The following is a 9,919-nucleotide window of genomic DNA, read 5'->3' as shown; positions in this document are numbered from 1 at the left end:
CACCCCATTATGTTTTTCCCTACTGCCTCCACACAGGCATAGCCAGGACCTGGCGATGGCCAGGGCCAGGGCAGGAGCCATGGGGGGGAACTGCCTGGATCCTGCCGTGTTCCCATGGACCCCTCTCTGCTGGGAGAGAAGGTCAGAACAAGAGCTCAGGAACTCGGCCTGGCTGGGTTTAGTATGCCGAGTGCTCTTTTGTTTCCCAGGTTCTGCCAAGGCTTAAAGAAGGAGGTTCATTTGGAAGGTGCACGAGTAAGCAGTCAAATACTTACAGAGCTGTTTCCCTTGATCTTTTGAAGCACTGAAAAATAAAGAAACAGCATTGTTACCTCTCCTGACCATAGGGATATTTGTATGAATAACTTGCAAGTGTGTAATGCCTTCCACCTTGAAATATCTAATATTTGATTTATCTACTGGTAATTCTAAAGCAGGAGGTAGTATGTAACAGTTGTCTAACAGTGGAAAGCAATGCTACAAAGTAGAACAGAAAAGGTAGAAAAAAACAGGGCATTGCAACAGAACAATATTATTTTTTTTTGTAGGAAACTAGAGCTTCCCATACCTTGAAAATTTTATCTTTTCGAGCCACAATTCCAAAAAGTACCGTGAGTGTAACCACCACGACAGCAGCAATAACAGCTTCTTTGGGAAAAACAGGGGTTTTAGCTGTCAAGAGAGAGAGGAGGTTGACCGTGTGATAGACCAGTACAGCCATACAAAACAGAATATTTCACAGAACTGTGGAGAAACATATTTCTTTTCCCACAGCTGTCACTGCTGATCTGAACTTGTTCTCTCTGCCTTCTGCAGACTGACTGTGTGTGGTGTTAGTACCCTGGAAAGAGCAGAGCCCAGGCTGTACTTTAGTGAACTGAAGGAAGAGTTGCAATGTCAGTCCCTGAAGAAGATCCCCAAGGCACTCTTACACATGGCAATACAGGTGTCCGGAAATCTCACTGACACAGCTAACATCACTTTCCTCCCTGTTCCGAGAGTGCGGAAAGGAGAGGGGCGTGGGCAGTTGGTGGGAAGTGGATGCCTGGTGGGTCACCTCACTTAGCATCACCTGTCTGAGACCTGAGCATCCAGCCCCAGCAAGGCTTCCACCTCCCTGTTGCCCACAGGGCTACAGTCACTTGTGGAGGACAGCTTTTCTTGGCTTAAGCAGCTCTTTTGGCATGACAGAATACTATGGTTGGAGTAAGTAAGGACTTCAAATAAGCAAGTAAGCACCGAGAAAGACCTAAGGTGCTTTAAACCACACTTGAATGTGCCCTGTCAAGCATGGGAAGTGAGGCAGTGGGATAAACCTGCTTCAGGTCACGCTTGCCAAATGCCTTTGAATAACAGGTAAAGCAGGAAAGGCCCTTCCTGGGGCTGTGGTCCCAGGCACAGATGCAAGGAGAGCTCCTTGCTATTGCTGTGCCCTCAAAAGTTAATGCAGGGAATTTACCACATTCCACTTCTTAATATAAATGGGTTGCTATAATTATAAAAGAGAATAGGAAGTTATTTGCAAAGCTTATTGTTTGGCAGCAGCCTCGTTACCTTCAACTATCAGGTGGAAATCTTTTCTCCCCTCTCCCAAAGTTGAGTTCACCACACAGGTGTAGGTCCCGTTGTCAGAGTTCTGTACTTTATAGATAGACAGCTGAGAGACCTCGCTGGTCTGGTACAGCTGGTGACGATTCTGCTGTAGGGTCAAGATGATGTTGTTCTTATACCACATTGTTTGGGCTTGAGGGTTGGATTTGGTTTGGCAGGTCAGAGTTACATCTTTCTCTTCTTCTGTTTGGAGGGACTCTTCTCCAGTCAGCTGAGGAGGAACTGTTCACAGTAATGCAGTTCAACAGGTCATTAACAATGCTGCTCACGGTTTAACACCAAGCCCCCTTTGCACATCCCGCGTGCACCTTATTCAGTGGGGTAACACATCACAGTTGTGCAGCTTTTCGTGATTCCCGGGAATCATCAGGGCAATGAATGGCCGAGAGTCACTCCTGTAACTCCCCTGCCCTGACTTGTATCCTTAGGAAAGAACCTAGGTGGAGGCAGGGACGTACCCAAAACATCTTACTTAAAGACTCACCCACTCCCTATAAAAGAGTCATTAGATCAGGCCATAAGCACCACTGTGGAAAGGGAGTGTCTTATCGTGTGAGTTATCTTCTCCTAAATGCATTTTTTCTTGATGAAGACAGCGTACAATGGTGCAAAACACCCTGCCTTCAACTAGTGCCCAGGCACCAAGGTGCTCAGCCCGTGATTTCATCCCACCCCAGCCGCTCCGCGCAGATATCCACCGCTGCAACTCACACTGGACATCCATGGTCACAGACACCTGGACAGACTGGTCCCGCGCCAGCTTGCACTTGAAGATGACCCCATTGTCGGACTCAGTGACTGGGGATATGCAGATGTTACTGATGTTCACTTTATTCCCATCTTTCAAATCCACTTTCCCCGCTCCTCGGTACCAGAGCAGCTCCTCGGGCTGGCTGCTGTTCTGTACTAGGCAGGAGAGGGAGACAGCAGGGCCGGGCATTGTCGTCAGGGAAAAGTCAGCAGCGTGGTTGTTTACGGACAGTTCCAGACCTACAAAAGGAGGACAAGGGCACTAAGCATCCTAAGCTGCACCCTTCCCACAGGAGCTGCCCTGCTAGCTTCTCCAGGCCTTGACTTTGGAGGAGGGATTGAATTTCAGGCTTCAGTTTTCCAGTGGGACTTTAGTTCTCAGACAAGAAGTTGTCTTCGTCATAAAGCTCCCTTATTTAAAATAAAAGTCGGGCTTTTGCAACTGACTGCAAGAATGGCAAAGCCTGACCTGTAATAACCAAATGTCTGTAAACCAGCAGTGACCATGTAACACACAGAGCAAAATCATCCCCATCCCGCCAGTCTTGCTCACCCTCTTGCTACAAACCACCACTGCAGCATACCTGTGCCCTCAGGTTTTGTGTCCATGGTTTGATACGCTGGTTTTTTTGTCAGTGCTGAATGTGCTGGAGAGTATAAATCGGTTAATCAGCCCTCAGCTGTATCCTGGCCACTCTGAGTCTGGATCTTGAGGAGTTGCAATTTGTCTAACATATAAACCTCAGGGCACACTAAATGAAGATCCAGCATTGGAGATACATTTTTTTAATGGACTGAAACTCTCTACTGTAGCCTGGCTCATAGGTTAATGAAACAAAAATACAGGTCGGAATGTAAAGGCACTGTAGTCCTGTGAGTATAAAAAAGTCTGAAGCTCCCTGTCTCTTCCCAGGTATCGCACTTTTCACTGCTTAGAGCAGCTTTGAAAATGGTGGCCTCGTCGTCCTTGTGCAGCCACTGCAATAATGTTGGAAAACGTTGAAACTTCCCCATGCCCTTCTCCGCTACTCTCAAAACCAGAGACCAGCTTTCAGGCAGTCCTCTGGGGTGACCTCCACAACCTCTGAAAGCTGGGTGCTGGTGTGGCACATCACCCTGGATGCTGCCAGCCCGGGACAGATTTGCACGGTGACATGATGGAGCTTGTACAAAGCCACCACCGCTGTTTTCTGCTGCTTACCTGTGGCTACGCATGCCAAAAAGCAAACGGCAAGGACAGGCGCTTCACAGGGCACTGCGGAGCTGCTCCTCTGCGCCATCTCGGAGGCACCCAGCTGGCGTCTGTTAGAGAGAGGGTGACCGCGTTGTGCCTCTGCCCCGGGGCTGGCAGCGGGTTAATTGCTGACACCCTGGGGAGAGCCCTCAAGGCTGGAACAGGGTCACCAGGGAATAAACTGCGTCGGTTTGTTGCAGGGCCTTTTCCAGCTCGGAGCGGAGTCAAGGGGGTTTTACATCTCTCATCTCCTACGTGAGTTCGTCGCCTCCTGTCACCTGCCCGTCGGGAGCCTCTCTGGGTCGTAGCACCCGACTTACCTTGGGAAGCGTCTCTGGAGAGGCTGCTCCTGCCAAGTAACACACAGCTCTTTCCCCTCCTTATTTATAAGGTCTGAATCTTCATATTTTATGATCGCTTGGTAAGAAGTGAGTCCATAAAATGGGTTCAAGGCCTTGTTCAATTCCTGGATTTCTGAGCTCCCAGAACACCAAGAAAAGTATTTGCTGGGCTCTGCTGGCTGTTTTATGAGACCTGCCGAGGCAATGAGTAACTAACAGAGAGTTCCTGCATCGGCTATAAAGACCTTCAGCCAAAAATAATACCTTTTCCCTGTCAGCTTTCTGAGTGTTCACGACACTGTTTCAGGCCGTAGGATGTTTATCATTGATTATCTTAGAGCAGGAGTGGGCTCCTTTGCCCCTTCCCGCCCAAAGTTCTGTCGCCGTGTCCTCCTTTGACTGGAAAATGTGGAAAAGGCACGAATTCAGACTTTGAACTGCATGTTGGCAGAGGAGAGAGCAGAGGGACTGTCCTGCTCACTGGTGTGTACCCCCAGGGTGTGCTTGCTCTTGCAGTTAGCTCAGCCCTGGGCGCCCCCAGCACAGAGCGAGGGTCCCCCAGCTGCTGGGACAGTTGTGTGGGGTCCCCCAGCCACTGGGACAGCTGTGCCCATGGGCTGTGTGTGGTCTCTCAGCTGTTGGGACAGCTGTGCCCACGGGCTGTGTGTCAGCAAAGGGCACAACCGAAGCACTCGGCTAAAACAGCATCTGAAACGGCCTGCTTACACTTCAGCAGGCTGACGGTGCTCTGGTTGCAAAGGATGGGATCCTTGCAGCCTCTAGAACATGTTCCCACCGCTGTCAGTGTCCCTGCAGGCATGGGGCATGTCACTCGTCGGGAACGGGCTCAGCAGAGCCATAAAGTGCGTTTCGTGGACAGGAGGTGCCTGAGACACGTCCGCGGCATTTTTGTCACCTGTAGCCACGGTGGCCCAGCTCAGCAGCAGAGAGGTGGACAGCGGGGGCTCCTGCTCCGGGGCTGGCTGTCCGCAGGGGGCACAGGAGCGTGCCGCACTATTTATTTGTGGGGCTCTTTTAAACGTGGGTCACTTTTGAGTGTTAAGTCTTAATATAACTCCTGTGTTCATTGGTTTAACCTTAAAACTAACAGGGAACCATTTTCAGTTAAAAAACTGTATGTGTACAAAAGTGTCTTAAAGAAACATTACTCAGCCTGCCTTCTAGAAAACTGCTGTTTTAGAAATTAGTGTCCAGCCTTTAATTTTTTACCTTCAAATTCAATTTAAGAAATTTTAAGAAAAAAATCAGCTTCTTTCACCATTTTTAGGAAATTATATCTCCTGCCCTTGTAGCATTTGACTAGACGCTGTCTTATGGTCCAGTATAAACTTCAACAAAATGCACTTTCTCAGGGGAGAGTGGCCTTTGTGGCTCGGTATTAAGCTGAACTGAAATAGAGAGGGATGCAAAGGAATGGGCTGGGAAACAGCTCCTGTGCGCCGGCCAAGAGTGAGTCAAAGGCAGGAGAGTACGGGGAGCTCTGCGCTCCTTCTGGTCACTGCATTGCAATGATACTCCAGGAGAAGAAGGAGATGTTTAGGGTAAGTGAGGTTGTAAAGAATGGAAGTATGGAGTTTGGGGGTATTTTTTTAGTCTAGAAATCAGTAAAGATTGTCAGATTACAACTGTTCTGTGGTGGGTTTGTCATGATGCAAGGCACAGCAGCAGGTGGGACCTGGGAAAAATTCTGTCCCAGGTTTGCAGCAGGTCTGTGACAGGCAGCAAGGTGAGCTCAGGTTCATCTGGTTTACGGTTTTTAAATGAAGGCAGTGGCGGTGTCCTGTTTTGCAATGGGCTTTGAGATCTGCTGAAGGAAGAGAGACTAGAAAAGCAAGGTGTTACTTGGCCAGAGGCACTAAGAGGCAGCATTTTCAAACCGGTAATTACTTTCGAAATGCCTTTTTACACTTTTCTTTTTATACTGGGTGTAATTATCTTGTGGGTGTCTAATTATTCAGGCCTAGAGCTTTGTGGGTTGTGCTATCCACCTTTCCATTACGTTTAGGAGGGACATAAGCCTCCTAAAGCCAGAATGTATAGCAGCCTCTAATGACTCATATTGGGAGGAACCTCTTCAGTGAGGCAGATACTCCGTAACTCTCCACGGCAAAGGATCCAGCCCTCATATTTGAGGTGTTTGGATCGGGCACCGTCAAGGCTGGATTAGATGGACCATGGGGCTAGAGCCAGAGTAATCCACCACACCAGCTGCTGCTTGTCATCCTTATGGCAACAGTGGACCAACAAACCCAGAATAAGACTGTTGTTAAATATGACTCTGAACAGTCCCAAAGGGAATTAATTAATAAACACCAGTCTATTCCTGGGTGTAATCCAAGCCTTAGAAACCTGAGAAGAAAAGATTTAGAACATGATAGAGATTAGGCAGAAGTTTCTTTTCCACTGAGTCTCTTAACCTCCGACTCCAAACTTCACAGCAGTTTGGGCTCCTCTTGGTTATCCCCAGTGCTGTGAGGGGCACAACCCCTAACCTCCTGCGTTTGCACCGGCAGATGAGAACTCGGTTTATATTCAGCAGAGTTGCTGAGGGCTGAAGGTCACGCTTGGAGTCAGGGGCATAGCAGGATCTGCAGACGTGTGGAAGCTGGGGATCATATCTGTGGGTTGGTTTGTCAAGCAAACAATGCCTGTAACATAGCTGTAATGCCGCCCCGGAAAACATGTTTCACTCACGGCTTTGCTCAAAGGCTGCTTCTGTCTTCCTGCTCGTTGTGGTTCCCCACTCCTAATCCCTTTTTAATATGTGGTGCTATATATTTTGCAACACTTCCATTGTTGGAGAATGACTGTAACACCCAAACCCACTGCCTCCACTTGCCAGATATCTGGGCTGGAAAGTCAGGCTGTCCCGGAATGCTACCTGAACTTACTCAGCACTCTTGTTCCCTCCCACAACATCTGGAGACGTGACGTGCCCTGATTTCTCAGACTCCCCACCTGTACCAAATATTTTCTGCTGTTGGGATGGACAGTATTTTTTTCATAATTTTGTTAATAATTCTATTTTCTGATGGTCCTTTTATAAAAGGTCACACACTATGCCAGTGAATGACTCTGCAATGGTAAGTGATGTTTATTCTTGGGAAGGAATAAGAATGGCAAAAGGCACACTAAGGCAGTGAATATTTTGAGATTTTAAAATATATTGCTTAGAGGGCATTAAACATTGAAATGAAAAGTAGGCATTAATGAAGAAACAGATCCTGAGATAACTGAAGTGGAAGAGAAGCCTTCAGGAAGGTGAAGCTCCGGCACAAGTGTTGGACGCTGATGCCATCTACTGGGTCCCCACCCATGGGAGCTGGCAGCCCTGCCAGCGAGTGTCTGGGAGGGAGGAAAGTCACCTGAGAGCCCTGGAAACAGGATGAGACCCCTGTGATCCACCACGGCAGAAGCTCAGAGACAGTAAACCCTGTAGAAGGCTGAAGCAACGCTCCACTCATGGACAGGTACACTGAAACCTTTGGGCTCAGAGGAGGATGAGGATGGTACATTTCTGGACGGTAATTTCCCTTGTGTTTTTCATCTGCACTGTGGGAAATCCCCTGCGGAGCCTGTGTTTCTAGTGATGCAACAAAGAACCGTATCTTGGGCTTTTACTGATATTGCTATACTCGTATTTCTCTTTCAGAAGTGTGAGTTAATTAGGCTCAGCAAACCTCAGTCATCGCTTTAAACAATCACTCCTGGATCTTTTAAACTCTCCCTTTTTGAAGCGAGTGCAAGAAACGGAACCATGTTCCAGGAGGGCAACTCTGGCCTTTAATCAAGAGCGTCAAGGCACTTGCAAATCTCTCCTGTGCTGTGCAGAAAACAGCCACGACTGTAGAAACTCTTAGGACTCGCCTGGAAGCCCCACCCAATTGCTGCGGTGTGGAAGGCACGGCTGGCTGTTACCAGCACTGAGCACTGGTCCTCCTCTTTCCTCGCCGCTCGGGGTTACATCCAGCACTGGCAGGCACCTGCAGTCATCGATCTTGCCTTAAAGATTAAAACTAGTACACCAGCGTGGCCGTTGCTATCCTACTCTGAGATATATGGTCCCAAATAAAAGGAAATGCGAGAGGAACTTGGCATTAAATTAGCAACACACGTCCCCTGCAGGAGATAAAAGTGACTTATCTGTATTAAATCCCACTTAAATGTTGGCCCATGTAGTTTCCCATCTAGGGATCCCAGTTAGTAGCTTGCAGCTTTCACACCTAGCAGCTCCCAGGGAAATTGATACTATTAGTCTTTGCTTTGCATCATCCACTCGTGAAATTCCATTTTCTACCTGATGGAACCCATTTGCAAGACAGTCTCCTGCCTCAGCCACAGGGTAGGAGTCTATCACAGCAGCAATTATCTGCCAGGTTCCCCCGACTTTGTTCTTTTTCAGGACAGAAAACATGTTTCTGCCACGGATGGGCTGGACTTCCAGGGGTTTTTGTTTCCTTGGGGAAACAAAAATGACTGAGGATGATGCTGAGTACCTGTTTCTCGCCTGATTGAGATGCTTTCTGATGGCCAGTGCACGGCATTCCCTAGCAGTATTCCCAGATCTGCTTCTCTTTCAAGACTGTATTCTCCTGTGGCTGCTCTACAGCCTGGACCTCGGATATTTTTGTCTACCTAGAAACTTTCAACACCAGTGGGATTTCTTGGAAGTGCTCTGCTGGAAAATCAAGTGCTGATTTGATCTTGTGAAGTGCTGCCAAACAATATTAACAGTTTTAACTTCCCTGCTGTGGCGTCATCCCTCCTTCCCTCTGCGAGGAATCTGCAGAGACTGAGCTGCTCCTTCTTTCCAGTTCATGGGGAGCCATTTGCTGCCAATCTTCAGGAGGGAACCGCACTCCTCCATGGCTGGAACTCCTGCAGAGTGTTGTAAGGCAAAAGCCGTAGCCCCTGAGTAACCACCTCCTCAAGTGCCGGGGCTGCAGCTCGCAGCAAGCACAAGCCCAGGGCAGAGCTGAGGAAGAGGAGGAGGCTTCTTGCTTCCTCATCTGTGGACTTGCTCACCCAGGGATCTGGAAAGCAGATCTCGTAGGTTGGCCAGAGGAAATGTGAAGGTTTCGGTACTGGCTGCTGGGAAAAGGAGTGGGTGACTCATCAGTCTTCAGCCACATGCTGCTTTTACGATTGGTTTGTTGAAATTCCAGACAACTGGGCTTTTATCAGCTAAAAAGGGAAATGAGCTCAGTTACTCTGTGTAAATCCAGAGCAATTTATTTGTAGACTGAGGACTTAAAGCTATCTAACGGTGATCACTTTTGAGCCAGCCAAATTCCCTCGATGTTCCTTCTCCCTTTTGGGTTAAGAACGTCCCGATGACCAAGGTCTTTTGGCTTTTCCAGTTTAATTAGATCTGGATCATCTTTTTGATGGATAATCCCTGTTCCCTGCTTGTCCCCCTCCTAATGACTGTACGGCATAGATGAGCCCCAAGAAAGAGAAGACATTTAATGCTCCTTTTCCTCAGGGCCCGTTTGCCGCTGCACCGTGCTTGGCTTGCACAGAAGTTGGCATCATCTGGCCTCTCCTGCGAAGGACCGCAGGATGCAGTGAGATGAAGGAGTCACAGCGTGGACGGTTCCCCTGAAAATCAGTTTTATGTGCTAGACCCGGAGCTTGTGTCTCCAGCAGGAAATGCCGGAGCTGGGAAGCAGATGTGTACGTGAGCTGCTGCTGAGAAGCTAAAGGGGAACGGATGGGAATCTGCTGGCGGGAGATGGGCGCTTCCAACGGCTTACGGACCGCAGGGCAGTTTTTGCAGAGTAAGAGGTTCTGCGGGTCAGCACCCACCGGCCTCCAGCAAGGCGCTGGCACGGGTCCCAGCGGAGGAGCCCCGCGGGGCCGCGCTACAGCCCCGCCCCGCCCGTCGGCATGTGGCCGGTCCCCGGCGGTGCGGCCCGAGCCGGCAGCCCCCCGCAGCGGCACTGCGGCCCCGGGAGCCGCG

The 9,919-nt window shown here is 49.1% G+C and overlaps 1 protein-coding gene across 1 annotated transcript; it reads right to left on the bottom strand.

Annotated features, from left to right (window-relative positions):
- Positions 1-271: 271 nt before the first annotated feature.
- Positions 272-3,642, bottom strand: TMIGD1 (transmembrane and immunoglobulin domain containing 1). The gene is made up of 5 exons (XM_037401904.1): positions 3,563-3,642; positions 2,323-2,601; positions 1,555-1,833; positions 569-672; positions 272-304 (listed from the first exon to the last, which is right to left on the bottom strand). Exons 1-5 carry the CDS (start codon positions 3,639-3,641, stop codon positions 272-274), a joined length of 774 nt encoding a protein of 257 aa, XP_037257801.1. The 5' UTR covers position 3,642.
- Positions 3,643-9,919: the final 6,277 nt, after the last annotated feature.

The sequence above is a fragment of the Falco rusticolus genome, chromosome 1 (assembly GCF_015220075.1).
Source record: "Falco rusticolus isolate bFalRus1 chromosome 1, bFalRus1.pri, whole genome shotgun sequence".
In the NCBI taxonomy this organism is placed as follows: Eukaryota; Metazoa; Chordata; class Aves; order Falconiformes; family Falconidae; genus Falco; species Falco rusticolus.
The sequence above is the reverse complement of the archived record's forward strand: the minus strand, read 5'-3'. Positions and strand labels throughout refer to the sequence as shown.